This window comes from Echiichthys vipera, assembly GCF_963691815.1.
Source record: "Echiichthys vipera genome assembly, chromosome: 4".
NCBI classification, from domain to species: domain Eukaryota; kingdom Metazoa; phylum Chordata; class Actinopteri; order Perciformes; family Trachinidae; genus Echiichthys; species Echiichthys vipera.
Window position 1 is genome coordinate 26,338,713 of NC_139829.1, and position 17,813 is coordinate 26,356,525.

The window sequence follows — 17,813 nt, forward strand, 5'->3', positions numbered from 1 at the left end:
GTCGCCCTCTGGTGGAAGAAGTTTTACATGATGAACGACATAACAGAAATGTTCTAGTATGATTAACGCGATGGATACAATGCATTAGGCAGCAATGGCTCTGAAGACTTAATGTTGACATTGGCCTTTTTCACAGAAGACATGTCCACATGCCAAAGACAGATGAGGACACAACACTTGTATAGTGTCTCTGTTCACTGCTGAGGTTTACAGAAGATGCCATGACCCATGATTATAAGTTTGCATTTCTACAACACTTGTTTGTCTGGGATATATTCAGGTGAGCAAGTCCATGTTTTCCAAGTTGGTGGCACTTGAGAAATAAGGATCAAGCCCTGAGATTTGAAAAGTGTCTGTATGCAAATACAATAGCTTCTTATAAATATTTTAACATACATTATATTTGAGTTGGAGGCTCATATCGCCCATCATCTACGGTTGACCTAAGACCAGTATAAATACATAGTGTAACCTCTGGGTTATAAGGCCATGAAGACCTAAGTAGATGGGAGTTATAATGAATTGATTGAAGGTAGTTTGCTTGATGCTCAATTTATTTATTTACCGCTTTCTAATTCTGGTACATGAAAGGGTGCCGGGTGTTCTGCCAACCATTTTTCTAATTCAGAATGAAAATAAACGGATTCACACTGGGATTTTTTTAAACAATCAACAGAGTAATGTGCCAGTGGATAAAAAACCCATCAAAATAGAGCTGTGTGACCTGCATACTGTAAACTTGACCTCGGTTTATTTGAAAAGATGAAGTGGTGGGCATTTTAAGGTTTATACAATTTATCTGATAAATATGATCAGTTTTTGTTTATTAACGGGCCTCTGGCCTGCTGTCATTTTGTGAAAGCAACCCCTGGGCGAAGCAGGTTAGGTATCCCCGCTCTAAAGACAGTGGCATAGCTAAAACATAAGACCCCCTTTGTGTCGTGCTCACAGTCCCCAGTTCAACTTTTGCCCTCCTGGTCACTTTATGCCCCTGTAACTTCTTCTGTAATTAGTGATGGAGTTAAAGACTTTTATTTTGAAGGTTGCCTAGATTTCATATTTTTGTAACTGCACGTAGCTTGACGTCCTTCAGGCAGCGTTTTTTGCTTAATGCAGGCTGCTGTAGTGTTCACAGTTACAGAGAAAAAAAGCATATTGAATCTCGGCGGAAGGACGTGGTACCACGATAACTCATTTAAGAGTTCATAGCACCCTGTGGGCCTGAACACCGCCGACCTGCCCACTGCTGCAGCCAGGGAAAGGGCCCACTGAGGCGGTCACAGGGTGTCTGCCGAGCGGCTGTTGTACATTAACTCACTGTATCCGTCCAAACGATTAACAAGCGTCTTATTGACTAATGAAGGCAGACAGCATGGATTCTCCGGACGCGCTCTTATCTGTATAAACAGGACACGTGTTTGTCGGATGCACTGATATGCCGCCTGCCTAGTCACATTAATTATGCCTTTGCCTCTAGGCTGGGAATAAGAAATCCACCGACCTCGTGTTTGATCTCGCGTTGCAGCGTGTGACGCGGTGTGCATGTTGGCATTGTTGCGCCATCACACAGGACCAGAAGGGCACTGGCTGCTATGGGCCCAGAACCCCCCCCCAAATATGTCAGTCTTGAAAGCCTTGATAATGCAGAATAGAGTAATAAAACAAACAAACATGGTGCAAATGAGACAAATGTGCCCAAGAACTCCTTCCATAATGAAAAACTAAACTCTTTAATGGAGCATAGCATGTAGTTTTTTGTCAATAGCAGGCCCACGTATCTCCAAATAAAAAGGCTCAACATGTCACTGACAACATAGAAAGTGCTGCTGTAAAATAATTGCAAAACAGAGTGATCTTACATAAACACATGATTGCTGTAAGGATCTGCAGAACTGAGAGCAGCCGTCACATTTTTTTTTTCTCCTCCAAATGATTCAAATGAAATTCATACAGTACACTACAGTATTCAGGCCAGCACGATGCAGCCTTGTACCCATAAAAACAAAACAAAAAAACAACACACTCATGCTCTCTCAAACTCAAATTCAACTTCAACTTAAAACTGAGGATCAGGCTCACGGAAATCAACGTTAGTATTCGTCTAAGTTATCAGCTTTGGGGATGGAAAGGCCTCGGTCCTTCAGGGCCTGCATTTTGACTTTCTCCGTCTCCTGTTTGGCTTGCTGCTGCAACCGCTGCTCCTCCAGAATCTCTTCGATGGAGACCTGCTGCAGGACCGTGTCGCAGGGCTTGTCCACATCCTACAGAGACAGAGACGTTCCATCCGTTACCAACAAACTCATGTGCTGTAGCAGTAACCTTGTGGCTCTCTCCAATAAGAACAGCCACTTCAGGAGGGGAGCTTAAAGAGACAGGCACTAAAATGGAGTGTTTCAGACAGACGGCATGAGAAAATAGTGTGTTTTTTGAAGCATGTAAACATGTTCTAGTACAAACTCAAAATACAAGTATGAACCTGAAAATCAGCATAGTATGGGACCTTTAAAGTGTAGTATATTTAACGTACAGCACGCAGATCTTTCCCTGATGGTATGGACTTGCCACTGTCGGCCAAATGTGATCATTCAATATCTCCCAGGATATATCGGAAAAGGCACCAATTCCACTCAACCACAACTTGATCTCCACCCACATCTACCCCCCCCCTCTCGGAATTATAATAGAAAGAAATTAATGAGTAATAAATGAATAATGAAATTAAACAGAAGTGTATTCATCAGGCTCTGGAAAACCTCTCCTACCACAGCAGATGTTAACAACTTCTAGAGAGCGGAGCTTGAACACAGTAATGACGCCTTGTGTCTGTTAAAAATGAAAACTGCATTTAATCATCACACGCTGTGATGCCCGTAATTTATATGCATCGGTTCTTTGTTGGTTACATGAACAAATGTACTCGGCCTGCTGGACATCCTCCCCTGCTGTAGAGGCAGAGTTGAGACGCATGAAGAATATTTACAAAGGGAGATGTAGAGTCTGGGTTCAAGAGTCATGTTTACGCTGTGTGCAGACCTAGAAGGAACCGACGTCACTGTAATATGTCCAAATTTTATGGATGTTCCAGTTCTGAAAAAGAGCCAGGTTAAGTGGCTGTAGAGTTGCATTTTTCTGTCGGTTTCAGATATCTTAGACAGGTTTTATTTGGTTTATTTTACAGTGCATTAAGATGGCAGGGGGACTAATAGGTTTTAAAAGTTTATAGCTTGTGTTAGCTTTGGTAAATAGCATAGTTTCCAACCTAGCACTATTAAAATAACTGTATATACGGTATATATCAAATCAATATTTGACGACCACCCTTTGCCTTCAAAATAGCATCAAATCTCAATCACACGCCTCCCTGATGGTATTGCATGATGGATAAGTATCTGCCTGTATTTCTCAGCATAGGACACCATTAATCCTGACCAAATCTCCAACTCCATTTGCAGAAATGCAGCCCCAAACTTGCATGAACCTCCACCAGGCTTCACTGTTGCCTGCAGACACTCATTGTTGTACTGCTCTCCAGTCCTTTGGCAAAAAACTGCCTTCTGCTACAGCCAAATATTTCAAAATGTGACTCATCAGTCTAGAGACCTTGCTGCCATTTTTCTGTACCCCAGTTCCTATGTTTTTGTGCATAGTTGAGTCACTTGGCCTTATTTTTGTGTTGGAGGGAAATAAGCTTGATGTAAGGTTAATTGATGACTCTAAAATTGCCCGTAGGTGTGAATGTTTGTCTGTCTATGTGCGTCTCTATGTGCCCTGTGATAGACTGGCGTCCTGTCCAGGGTGTACCCCGCCTCACGCCCGATGTCAGCTGTGACCGGCTCCAGCCCCCCGCGACCCCGACAGGGACAAGCGGTTGAAGATGAATGAATGAGTAAATGCTTCTCATCTGCTGCACTAAGTTGTCTTGGGCGACCACTGCGTCTACGATCCTCAATGTTGCCCGTTTCTTTCCTTTTCTTCAAAAGCTCTTGAACACCACATCTTCAAACCTCAGTCTGCTTTGAAATCTTTGTTTGGAGAGACTTTGCTGATGCAGTATCACTACCTTGTGTCTTGTTGCCATGGTGTATGACCTGGGACATGAAACTGTCTTCGATAACCTCACCTTAGTAGAAGAGTTGGGTTGTTCCTCACCCAGTTTTAAGCCCCCTACACAGCTGTTTGTTTCATTAGTGACTGTTTCAAAATATATATAAAATAAATAATGAACAAAAAGAATAAACAGTCTCATTTTTTAAATTAGTTAGGACCCATGACCAAATGATTGTGAACATCCACAACAAGACTCATTACTGTACATTTAATGTAACGTCTGAATGACATAATTTGACCACTTTGTGCCAAATGACTCCCCATCCACTGTTGTTGAATCCCAGTTTGTATCATTTCAGCTACTTGTTTCATCCAAACACAAATCAAAAGAAGACATTCCCACTTACTATCTCTCCAAGCAGCACCACATTCTCTCCTCTCACAATGAATATTCCTCTAGGGATGTCACCAAATTTCTTCCCCACGTGGATGCGCTCAACTGTCTGATGAAAAACTAAATTGGCTGCAGGGAGAAGAGAAACAGGTTAGATCAATAAAGTGCGGTGTTATATGCCCTTTAGACACTTTAAAATAAACATAAAACACCAGAGAGAGTGGGAATCGCATGCATATTTGAACTGAGCCTCTTTAAAATAAGCCGCAATACTGTGTTTTGCACCCTATTGGAGTTAAAAGTGGGTGATAACAAAAGAGTCATACCAAACTGATCGATGCTTCTGAGGTAACCGATCAGTGTTCTGCCATCTCGGAGCAGCACAAGGTGCTTCTCTGCGGGACACAAGCAACACAAGCATGTTTAGTCACAACATTAAACGGTTGCAAACGGGTCCAGCTTGTGTCAGACACGATGCCACATCTTGAAACGGGTTTTCATGAAGCGTTTTCCCAAGGAGCGGATCCTCCTCTCAGACTTACTGTCGATGTCGTCAATGAGGCTTGCCGTCCCTGGTACGTAGTTCATCTTGGGCTGCTGTTTCTTTGCTTTCTGTATCTTTGTGTAACGTCAAGCCATGAATGTTTCAAAATAGGGTTCTTTCAAGAGAAGTACAGGAAGCGTCTTTATACACGCCCGGGATAAACTTCCTGTAGACGCTTAACCCTTTGAGCGCTGCACCGCACTTACATTTTGTTCCCAGTTTTTTTTTTTTTAAGAACAAGTACCTTAAGATAATATGTTTGAATAAATGTAACATTAAAAGGGTGTAATTATTAAAGACTAAAATATTAGTTAGTAATCGGTAAAAATAGGATATTTTTATGACGCGTTTCCTATTGGCTAACAGCGTCAGTTTACGCACAGGCGACGGCAAAGATCGTATATCAACATGTGCACACCTTTTTTTTCTTGGTTATGCTATGGAGGATTTATGTAAAGGAAATACATAAATAAATGTTTAAATAAATAAATACATACATGCATAAATAAATGATGAAATAAATGAATGAATAAATGAATGGGACCTCCTACCTCATTAACATGTGGACACAGAAATACAGAAATAAATACATGTAGGTGAAAAAAACAATTATTTATGTATTTACTCTTTTATTTATTCTTGTGTCATGTATTTATTTATTCATTTATGTATTATTTTAATTATTTATTTCAGCATTTATGTATTTATTTATTTATGTATATATGTATTTATTTTTGCATTTATGTATGTATGTACTCCTGAATTTATTTATAGATTTACTCTTTTATTTATACATGTATTCATTTATTTATTTCTGTATACATGTCTTTATTTCTGCATTTACATATATATTTATTATAGATGTATTTATGCATTTATTTATATATTTACTCTAACTCTTTCTCATACATTTATTCATGCATTTATTTATGAATGTATGTTTTATTGTATTTATTTATTAATTAATTTCAGCATTGATGTATTTATTCATTTATGTATATATATATATATATATATATATATATATATATATATATATATTTGCCTTTATTTCGTTTATTCCTATATTTATTTATAGATTTATTTATCGATTAGTTATTTATTTACTCTTTTGTTTATACATTTATTCATGCATTTATTTATTTACGTATGCATTTGTTTTAATTTATTTATTCATTCATTTCAGCTATTATTTAATTTATAGATGTATTTATGCATTTATTTATGTATGCATTTATGTATTACTTAATGTACTTATTCATTCATTTTAGCATTTATTTATGTATTACTGCACTTATGTATGTATTTATTTATTCCTGTATTTATTTATAGATTTATTTCTGCATTTATGTATTTATATTTTTTATTCCTGTATTTATTTATAGATTTATTTATGCATTTATTTGTTTATTTATTGAAACTTGAATCATGTTTAGTCATCCATAGTCCTCCACTCCGTAATAACGTTCGTGGTGCCAGAAGACAGCAGCAGAGTGAGAGCTCTGCAGTTGTAGACGATCTCTTCATTAAAGAGACAGCACCGGATTACCCGAGCTCGGTGCCGTTAAGTCATTTCCTGATCCCAATCAGGCGATCTCTACCTCTGCAGAAAAACGGCAGTATTGCAATTCGGACCGGCTGAAGGGTTAGATAATTAACTATTGGCTTTGTTAAAGGCTTGTCTTTTAAAATGGCAGTAAACAGGTCGACCACCGGGGAGCGCGCTTAGCCGATGCATCATCTTCAAATGCAGTCAAATCTGAAGCCCGGCTGGCCCTCGACCTGCAACTCAGAAAATACTAACGGGAACTGGAATAACACCATGGTGAGTAGGTGGATACAGTTTGAGATATCCCAGGGCTGTGTCCGCTGTCTTTTTAAGTGTCCTTTATGTTCACAAAGTTGAGTTTATTCGTAAAAACATTGTTACCCTGCTCGCTTGCGTAACGGTACAGCTCAGTCCATGCTAGCTGCGCGGCTAACGGAGCTAGCTGCCATTATGTAATAGTTGCCGCTACGCTGCTAGTTCAGCTGTCGCCCGACTTTGTCACGTTTATCCTGACGTGACAACACAACGGACAGTGCTACAGTTGTGTCAAAGCGTACATGTTTTACACGGGTCTTCCCTCAAATATTCAGCGAGGCCCTTGTTATTGGTTAGCTACACAGCATTGGTCCGCTCCGTGCAAAACTGGTTCAGCAAGCAACAAATGAGTCTTGTGCTACAGACGACCGCTGATGTTGACAGCATGTGTTTCACAGTTTCCTATAGTTTGAACCAAGGACATATCACAATAGGAATGGTACTCTTGGTATTTCAGGACAGAGATGTTCTCTCATAATAACTTTCCTTTGTGATATTATTTTTCACTCTCATCAGTGCTTTTTACATTTATTATATAGTCTTTTGTGTCCTTCTTGTGTACATTTTTGATTTATTTGTTTAGTTTCCTGTACATTGCACATATTGTTTGTATTTTTGCATTGCATATTTTCTTTTTTTTCTATTTCTTTTGAACTATTTAGAATTTATTTCTTGTATATTTTACTTTTGTACTCATTGCACCATGGGGGGGAGAGAAATGCATTTTCGATTCCTCTGTGTCTCTCACACATATTGTTGAAATTGACAATGAAGTTGACTTGATTCTGTGTTCACAGGACGCTCCTCAGTATCCAGGCTACCCCTCACACTACTGGTATCCCCAGTCCCATTCCACAGGACACTATGCAAATACCTATCCGTCTGGATCAGAAGTCCAGCCACAGTACAGTCCACAGGTACAGCTCATGATGCAACATAACCTGCCGCCTTTTTAAATCTGAGGGCGTGCAGCAGTAAAGTAAACCTACTCATTATCCTTAAGTCTCTTGAGTGCTTTCACCTTTCCCTCACATTCTCTTACAATCGGCTACAATGTTGGAACAGTTACACACAGACAAAGGCATGTCTTATGATTGTCCCCTCTTGTATGTGTACTTTCCATGTAGGTAATGCCGGGAGGTTATCCAAATGGCCATGGTGTCTACAGCCCCGCGCAGAGTCAATATTCCGCAAGTGGTTTCCACCCATCCAACCCTTTCTACTGTGCTGACACTCAGAGACCGGCTCCGGGTCCATATCCTAACCAGGGCTGTCCAGCAGAGCAGAGCAGTGGGCCTTCTGGACAGCCACACTCTCAACACCAACATCATCACTATCCCGGTCCACACTGTCAAGGGGTGAGTTCATTGAAACACACACCATGGTCAAATGATGGAAATAGTACAAATGTTACATTACTAGTAATCGTCTCTGACTGTGATATAATCTGCTGAGTGTTATTAGAAATAAACAACAGCTTTTTTCCCTCTGCAGCCAAATTACCTTCACACCCAAAAGAAAAGTATTTCTCTAAATACTACATATAATTATGTTGCCTCTGCTCCCAGGGTCCTGGATATCCTCCTGGGGCGTACCCTCACTACAGTGAAGGTGGTCATACAATGCCTTCAAACCCCCCATACCCTACTGGCCAGCCTATCCACCCAAACCCCCAAGCTGATGCGTGGACACATTCTGGTGCGTATGCCCCCCCACAGCAGCAATGGCAGCCAGGCCAGCAGCCTCCTCCAAATCACTACGGCAATCCTGTCCGTCCCTCTCATCCTCCAGCATGGCCGGGGACTGGAACTGGCGCTCCACCACCTTACCAACCCAAGGTATGAATCTGCAGCTACTGTATCTCAAAGTGTTTTCTTTGAATCTTTGGTATTGTTAATGAAGTGAGGTAAACGGAAAGAGAGGCTGATTATAGAACAGAAGTAAACAAAGAAGAAGAAGCATTCCTTTATCATTCCCCAAGGGGAAATTGCATTTTTTCACTTCAATCATATTACACACACACACACACACACACACACACACACACACACACACACACACACACACACACACACACACACACACACACACACACACACACACACACACACACACACACACACACACACACACACACACACATACATTATTTAAGGATATTTCAATTTTTGGATACTCATGCATTTTGTATAAAAGTAGTAATGACAATCATCAAATTGGTTATCAATATTTTTACAATCTGTTGTTTCATGTTACCATAGGACCAACAGCACCAACGCGGCCCACAAGTGGGACCTAAGCCCCGGCCAACCCCAGCCCAGAATGCCCCCAATGGAAAGCCAGCTGAAATAAGTTCACCTCCTCAAATGTACAACAAAACTGGGAGAGGTGAGCCAAATCCTTCGCAAGGTGAGCCCCAGCCTCCGGCCCCGGCTCCAGCCCAGGCTGGACCTCATCCCCTGAGCGATAACCCCGGCCTAGCTAAAGTCCAACTAGTCATGGCCAGAATGCTGCTGCTTCAGGAAGATGTTGATGAGTTTGTTGGCAAAAAGACAGACAAGAGTTATCGGTATCTTGAAGAACTGCTGACCAAAGAGCTGCTGGTGCTGGACTCTGTGGAGACTCAGGGACAGGAGAACGTCCGGCAAGCCCGAAAGGATGCTGTACAGAGGATCCAGGCCATTCTGGACCGGCTGGAGAAGAAAGCCTTCTGAACTGGATTTATTTACTGGTGTTGGGGGGGGTCATCTGGTCTTGCTGGTCTTGGCGTATTCTTCTTCCAGATCTTCCATGGACACAATGAGGGTCCAGTCTTCTCTCTCTCTCTCTGAGCTGTGTTATCTTAAGGTTTTTTTCCATCATTGTGATATTCAATGCCAGGAATAAGCGGCATGGACCCAAGACCATGACTGAGCGAATACTGGTACATGGATCAACATTTAAAGCCTAATTATGCTGGTATAAGTGATATGATGGTGTTAGAAGTGTAGACTGATGCTTGTACATATCATAAGTGACTTTCAGACTCAGTGAGTTACCGCACCGGCTACACTATTTGACACTGTTGCTCGGCTTATCTGTAATGTCATGCCTTTGCCAGCATAATGCAGGGCAGAGTCACAGGAAGATGACTCTATTTAGTGCTCTCTAACCTGTGATACAGATTATCGCTGTCCCTCAGGATTGTGGGTGTCTGTTTTAGTCTGATCCTACATCAATACATGTACTTCATCCGCTGTTTGTTATTACATCTCTCAGTCCGTTTGCATGATATTGTCCTCGCCCCCGATAGAGGCCATACATTTAGTTGCCTATGACGTCTCCGTATCTCCGCAGGAATAGATGCAACACTTTTCCTTTTTTTTTCAATTGTGCTCCCAGCCCTGCATGCACTGTAATTTCACACAATCACTTAATACAGTCATGACATCTTAAAACGCATAATTTGACATAGAGCGTAGCAGAATAGTGACCCCTCCCTTAAGATTGATCCATCTTTTGGATGAAATTTCTTCCGAAGCGCAGACCTAGAATCAGATCTACATATGAATGCCATGTATTTTACTCTTGGAACTACTGTTATTACAGATACATGAGGAGAAGTTTAAGAATGACTTGAATAGCTGTTAAATTATGCTCTTTTTTTTGACACTTGAAATATACTGTATATGGCTAAACAAGGAGGTTGTATTTCCAGAATGAAGTGTTCAAATCAGTTGCTGTAAAGGATAAAGGAAATTATTAATTTCGATATTTTCAGTAATGTTATGTGCTTAAGGACAATGTCGGTCATAGCACTTGGATCAAGTGTTAAATTTGGACCTTGTTTCTGTTTTCTGTCGCACTAATATCCTTGTTATACAAATCCAGATTTGCACCACAATCTGTTTTCTCGTGTAGGTCTTTTTTCCGATCATTGTTGATGTGTTGATTTAGAAAAAAAAAAAAAGAGTGCCATATTTCAAGGGGTGGATTTATATAATCAGAAAAGAATCAAATAAAATTAAGATCACAAGCTTTGCATGAAAAGAAATCACCTGTCATGTGTTCATTTTCTGTACAGTTTCAGATATAACGCATGTTTCCGACGCAGGATGGGGATCTTTGCCTGAACTATTGAAACTATTTGAGCCAGAAAATAGCAGAGAAATAATTAAATGTCAGTATATTTTTGAACTTGTGATCAAATGAATAATTCTTTCTGTTTTCTACTGTTTTTTATATTGTATTTAAAATCAATTGCAGTTAACAGAACAAATGTATCCGAGACATATTTAGCTCTCGATAATCATATTTCATTCTTAAAGAGAAATAGAAACTCGTGTTATAAAAATGTAAAATGAGAAATCGTTTTTCTGTCGAGTGGAAACTGCTTCATGGATACGGATCTTTAAATAGACGGCTATTTTCATTCAAAAGCATAACACAGGCCGCTGAGGGCTCGAGGCACGCAGGCTACATTTAATGTAAGGGTCAAATGGCCTGGCAAACCCTAGGACGCCCCGTGGTGAGTACATGTGAGGTAAGAAGACGAAGCCTGACACTGAAATCACCTGTGCCATTCATTCTGTTGGACGCAGTGGTTCCGGAGAGCTTGTTGGTAATATTTTTTATACTGTAGCTGTCCTTTTAGAAGACTAACATTTATTTTGATAAACTAAATGCAAGTACTTTTTGACTTTTTGGACCGTGTACTTTTAAAGGATTAGAAGTTGCCTCACAAGTTAGGAAAAGTTCTGTGTCACCACAGAGAAACCCACTGAAAAGGCGATGTCCTATTCATCCAAACTCCCCGCGTCCTGGAACGATAGACCCCCCCCACGGAAAGTGGAAATTGACCTGAGTTCACCTGGTTTAGCAGTGTTTGAGTTGGAAAGACTCTTGTTTACTGGCAAAGCCATTATCAGCCATGCAGATGAAGTGTGGCCAAGGCTCTACATCGGTGACCAGTAAGTAACTGACTTTTTCCTTGGCTGGCGGACATGAACGAAGCATGTTGTGTATGTGTATGTACTCACGCTGTGACACAGAGAGTGGCCTGAGACCTATTTACAATTATTACCCAAGTCTAGACTTGGATTTAGTCCATGCGTGAAAGAAAAACTGATCATAAATCAGAATTATATGCAGAATGAGTAACTTGAGATCCCACACATTGCATTCCACATTGGGAACTTGCACAAACTACAGCTGCGCTCTGTGAGAGTCTTCACTGATACCCCGACAGGAAAGTGCGTCTCAGGTCTCTTGACAAGTTCAACTTGCATTTCTGACATTACCTCCTAAACATCAATCACTATGAAATACGTACCATGCAAATGCTTCACCAAGAAACACCTGCAACGTTTGACTGTATGAATTCACAGACACTGTCCGTGAACACAAAGTATTGTGCTTTTTAGACTCAGTGCAGAGAACCGGGCTGATCTATCCAGGCATTGAGTCACTCACATCCTGAATGCAGCTCACAGTAAACGCAGAGGACAGCCAGACGTCTATGAGGGCATGCAGATCACCTACATGGGCATAGAGGCTCATGACTCCTGTAACTTTGACATGAGCGTCAACTTCCAGCCAGCAGCAGACTTTATCCAAAGGGCTCTCAGCGGTGGAGGTGAGTGGAGGGGGGAACTTAACTAAGTACATTTACTCAAGTACTTGAGTATACATTTGAAGTACTTTCCTTGAGTCCATTCTATGTTACTTTATATTCTTTAAACTTCTACTCGACTACATCTCAGTGGTAATATCAGACCATACCATATTTGTCTCACAGCTTTTTTCATCCCCTGCCTGTCCAGTAAAAAAATCAATGTCTCTCCAGATGTGTTGATATTTAATGTTTGGGATAAACTCAAGCCCCAACCACAGCGATTTCCTGGTTCAAGTGCCAAAAATTGCAGTTCTCCAGGTTTCATAATAAAGCAATTTCTCATTGACCCCCATGTTAAATAGGCTGTTTTCAGAGCATAATTAATCCTATCTAAGGCTTGGTACAAAAAAAACATTCTAGTCTGTATGTTTAGGTGATATCTCCATTACAACACTGAGGTGGTATTTTCTTTTGTACCAGGCTATTTTTTATTTTAGTGGAGGTTAAAGTTTGTGAATAATTAAGGGCGCGGCCTCTTGAGTGACAGCTAGCCACTGGCCCTCACTTTGCCTCTGAGGTAAACGTCAACCAGATGAACGTATCTCCCTCCCCCCAGTGTCACATCAATGCCCTTTTTTGGTAAGAGGAAATGAGGCGAAGTCAAAGTCTGACAAGATGGCGACTCCCAGAGGCGAGTACGATTGGATCAAGTTGAGAGAACGGAACTCAACACACACAGTAAACGCTGCCTTACGTAAAAGTGTGTTATCAGTAGGCTACTTGTACTTAAATAAAGGATCTGCATCCTTCTTCTGCCACTGTAATCTAGTGGCAGTCTGTGTAGAAATAAATGATGCAATGTAATGTTTCTCTGATTCCCAGGCAAAGTGTTGGTGCACTGTCATGTCGGAGTGAGCCGCTCCGCCACCCTGGTCCTGGCATATCTGATGCTGAAGCAGAAACTGACCCTCGTGGAGGCTATTTGTGCTGTGAAAGAGAACCGGGGTGTCATTCCCAATCGAGGTTTCCTCCGACAGCTCATCAAACTGGATGGCCAGCTCTTTGGCTCACACTGAACACTGACTGGTAGCATTACAGATTTGAATGGGTCCAGAACACAAAGACACATATGATACAATAAGATCAGGTATATGCCATAATGCTAAAAAGAAGGGTCAATTCAATTCAATTTTATTTATAGTGCCAAATCATAACAAAAGTTATCTCAGGACACTTTACAGACTAGGTAAAGACCACACTCTATGACTTATTTATGATTTACAGAGACCCAACAATTCCCCCGTAGAGTACGGTGGCAACGAAAACCTTCCCTATAACAGACAGGAACGTCAGACAGACCCAGCTGATTTCATATTTCTTTTAGTATTTCAGATACAGCATTGAATTGTTTCCCGTATCATGTTTTAATTGCCTTTAACTTTAAGGTAAAAAAAATAAATATGTATGTTCTGTCAATTTGTACTCAATGATTGAACTTTTACATTAAAAACATTAATCTGATTCAGCTTTTGGTAATCAATTCTCACATCAGTGCTACCTACATACAACGACATTCTTCTGTATGGTACAGTATGATATGGAGTCTGGACTAGAAACTGATGAGTAATCATCTCTAACATGTTTCATGTTTGTGTATCATAGGCAGTAATCATTACACAGAACAAATGCAGGGGCAGAGCAAATAAGAGGTTGAGAAAGAAAATAAACAAAGCCAAAGTTCAGTTGCTCTCATCAATCTTATAAAAAGGGACTTCTCCCTGTGTCCAGCCTGTGCTTCGCTGTCTGTGCTTCAACCAGGGGAAGGTAAGTGGTTAAAAAGAGAGAAATAGCTCAGATTAATTGTTTCAGCAGTTCAAAACTACATTTGACATTGTGAGTTTGAGATGTAACTGTGCACAATGGAAGTGGAACATATTTAACATCTGTGTTACAGCTGTAAACGTAAATTCTTTAGAAATGACTAGATTTACTATTCTAATCCTCCTTTTGGAGGTCTAATAAATGAATAATAAATTAACATTTGAAGCTCCTGTAAACTTTATGTATTTCACAATAACATTAAATATTATGCCATTAGTGCAGATTTTTTTTATCTCCTAACTCCTCCAGTATTATTTATTTAGAGTGTACAAAAAAATGTGCTCATTTGCTTCATGAGGGTGGTGTGGGTGTGATTCAATCAGAATGGATTGACAGCAATAAACTCTGAATCAGATTCTGATTCAAATGTATCTGATTGGTCCACAGACATATCACATACAGTATGTCTTTATTCTTGAAATAAGCCCCACCCACTTCACCCACTTGGGAAAAGCACATAAAATTGTGTGTAAAATAACCAAAAATGGTTCCAATGTTGGCAGAAAATAGTGTGTTAATTAAGGAGCCCATCATTCCAAGTAAAAAACTAATTTTTGACAATTTAAAACATATTTAATAATTGTAACTTTTGTAAAATCACGAGTATTTACAATAGCAAACATTGTGTAACCCAAATAAACATTGTTGCACTTTTGACCTTTTGTCTCAGTTCACAATGACGCACGCAGCCTTGGGTCTCTGGATCTTATCAGCAGTGATCTGCGTGGGGAGAGGTGATCACCATGTTGATCATGGCAAAGATCAGGCAGACCAAGACACTGCCCTCGGCTGCAGCGACAAAAGAATCTCACTGGTAACTTCAGCAAACAACCAGTTTGCCTACCGTCTGTACAGGAAGTTAGCAGCTCACGCCGACTCAGAGGGCAAGAATATCTTCCTCTCCCCAGCTAGTGTGTCTATTGCCTTGGCTGCCTTGTCTGTAGGAGCACGGGGGGAGACCCACCGCCAGCTCTTCAGTGGTCTGGGTTTCAACAACTCCCTACTGACCCAGACAGATGTGAATTGGGCCTTTCGAATGCTCCTCCCCAGTGGATACAACACATCTCAGGAAGACTCCAGTAAAGGGACAGCTTTATTCGTGGACAACCGCTTCAAGCCACAGCCTGAGTTCCTGGAGACCTTGAAGCAGTCCTATTTTACAGATGGGTTCAATGTCGACTTCGCCCAAACCAAAGAAAGCGCTGATACCATCAATAAGTATGTAGCAGAGAAGACCAACGGGAAGATAGACAAGCTGGTGGAGAGCCTCGATTCAAACACAGTCATGTATCTCCTGAGCTACATCTACTACAAAGGTAAAAGGTTAAGTGAGATGACGAATCTGGTTTGTTTCTTCAGTTTCATGAATCAACCATAAATCGTGTTTTATTTCTGCTCATTGTCAAACAGGAAAGTGGGCAACTCCATTTGATCCTAATCTCACCAAAGAGGATACCTTCATGGTGGATGAGAACACCAAGGTTCAAAGTTGCACCATGTATTCAGAATGGATTTGATGAGTCACAGCATGCGCCATCAGACATCCTCCATACTGAGTCTTTTCCATTTAAGGAACCTCATGTTTGAATTGTCATTTTCCAGGTTCCAGTCCAGATGATGAATATGGAAGGTGATTTTGATACCTATTATGACCAAGCAATCAACACATCAGTCCTCCAGATCCCCTTCAACAGCTCCTACACCATGCTGTTGATGTTGCCTGATGACATGGCAACACTGGAGAATGCCATTTGCCCAGGCCACGTCACCAAATGGATGAAGTGGATGAAGTCCAGGTTGAGAGAATCTAAAATCATCCTTAAATTCTTGGTTTCTAATGTAGAAGGTTTGACATTGTATTAACTACTCAGGCTTTTCTTGTCAGATCAGTTATTACTGTAGCCTAATAATCAACTAATGTTTGTCTATTCTCATTGTATTTTAGCATACATGACGTATATATACCAAAGTTCTCCATCAAGACTTCCTACACGCTGAATGATGTGCTGACTGAAATGGGAATGACAGACATGTTTGGTGATCGTGCAAATTTGAACGGCATTTCAGAGGGACAAAAACTGGTGGTCTCAGACGTAAGAACAGAGAGGTTATTTCACACATAGTTCCTTCCCTATATTCCATCTGTCTTTAATTTCACATTGCCTCCATTGCACCGTAGGTTGTGCATCAAGCTACCCTGGATGTTGATGAGGCCGGAGCCACCGCTGCAGCTGCCACTGGCATCACCATGACACTTTTGTCTTTCCGCAGCATCCCCGTCTTGAAGTTCAATCGCCCTTTTATGGTTGCCATCGCTGAACGCGACACAGAAAACATCCTCTTCTTGGGCAAAATTATCAACCCAAATGTCTGATGGAATACGTACTTTGTGTTTGCTCAAGAAAATCTGCTGCATCAACAAAAACATTTGATCTCCGGTCTCTTTCTTGTTTCGATCCATCCTACGACTATTGTTTTCTTCAGTCTCCAGTTCATTTTTTTAAAAATATTAAATTGCCCGTAGGTGTGAACGTGAATAGTGTTCTGTCGCTGCTCGTCTCTATGTGCCCTGCGTTAGACTGGCATCCTGTCCAGGGTGTACCCCGCCTCACACCAGATGTCAGCTGGGACCGGCTCCAGCCCCCCGCGACCCCGACAGGGACAAGCGGTTGAAGATGAATGAATGATATATTTCTCTCATTAGCTTTTGCTGGGTTTTTTTTCTTAAATCATGGAATGCCAAGGTTGGTTATCAATTTACTAGATAGGAAAAATCAGATTTATCCCAAAATAATACTTCAAGGACTGTATTAATGAAAGGGTTGCTCTCTCAACATGTTAGAAATAAAATAAAGCAGCCCAACACAATCTAACCGTTTTATTTTTTTTAGTATGCATGTTCATTAATAAAAGCTCCACATGTGTAACAGCTCTTAATGATAATTTGAGAAAAAAAATGGGACCAATACACATGGGGCCCCAAAAGGGACATTTATAACCCAGTTAGAAGAGGAAACATACTAATGGACTTTACTGAGTGGGGCTGCATTACAGATTCGATTGCTAAGACACTTCTCTCGCAAATGTGTTCACACTTTTTCATTGGTTTCACACATTTCTCACACAGTTTTTCAAAACACTTAACACAGATCTCATAGAAAGATACAAAACTATTGGATTAAATGTGTTAAATAAAAGGAAAACATTCACAACTAGTTTCATCCCTAGCGGCTAGTTCATCCTTGAGCTCCTCCTTCAAGCCCTTGACAAATACCCCCTGTAGGGCCCTTTCATCCCACCCACACTCAGCTGCAAGAATGCGAAAGTCCACACAGTACTGGGAGACTGTGCTGGATCCCTGCTGTCCTTGTAAGGGGTGGTCCAAAAGCTTTCTCATCTCGGCTGTAAACAAAGGGAGTGAACTACGTAGGGGAGAGATGCTGTCAGACAAGGCCAGCGCCCAGGCAGATGCATTATCCGACAGCAAACT

At 40.9% G+C, this 17,813-nt stretch overlaps 3 protein-coding genes and 1 pseudogene across 4 annotated transcripts; 3 read left to right on the plus strand and 1 right to left on the minus strand.

Moving 5' to 3' along the window:
• Nucleotides 1-1,753: 1,753 nt before the first annotated feature.
• On the minus strand, nt 1,754-5,113 carry lsm1 (LSM1, U6 small nuclear RNA associated). Its single transcript, XM_083913011.1, has 4 exons — nt 4,984-5,113; nt 4,768-4,836; nt 4,455-4,570; nt 1,754-2,261 (listed from the first exon to the last, which is right to left on the minus strand). Exons 1-4 carry the CDS (start codon nt 5,027-5,029, stop codon nt 2,091-2,093), a joined length of 402 nt encoding a protein of 133 aa, XP_083769137.1. The 5' UTR covers nt 5,030-5,113; the 3' UTR covers nt 1,754-2,090.
• Nucleotides 5,114-6,558: 1,445 nt separating this feature from the next.
• Nucleotides 6,559-10,810, plus strand: bag4 (BCL2 associated athanogene 4). Its single transcript, XM_083911698.1, has 5 exons — nt 6,559-6,810; nt 7,647-7,766; nt 7,977-8,207; nt 8,418-8,687; nt 9,111-10,810. Exons 1-5 carry the CDS (start codon nt 6,718-6,720, stop codon nt 9,561-9,563), a joined length of 1,167 nt encoding a protein of 388 aa, XP_083767824.1. The 5' UTR covers nt 6,559-6,717; the 3' UTR covers nt 9,564-10,810.
• A 519-nt stretch (nt 10,811-11,329) lies between these two features.
• Nucleotides 11,330-13,934, plus strand: LOC310946412 (dual specificity protein phosphatase 26-like; annotated as a pseudogene). Its single transcript, XR_014593866.1, has 4 exons — nt 11,330-11,371; nt 11,600-11,798; nt 12,252-12,463; nt 13,325-13,934. The product of XR_014593866.1 is annotated as a dual specificity protein phosphatase 26-like (transcript).
• Nucleotides 13,935-14,999: 1,065 nt separating this feature from the next.
• LOC310946651 (serpin A3-1-like) lies at nt 15,000-16,697 on the plus strand (the record flags this gene model as incomplete). The annotated part of the gene is made up of 5 exons (XM_083913165.1): nt 15,000-15,639; nt 15,734-15,804; nt 15,926-16,119; nt 16,269-16,416; nt 16,503-16,697. 5 exons carry the CDS (start codon nt 15,000-15,002, stop codon nt 16,695-16,697), a joined length of 1,248 nt encoding a protein of 415 aa, XP_083769291.1.
• Nucleotides 16,698-17,813: the final 1,116 nt, after the last annotated feature.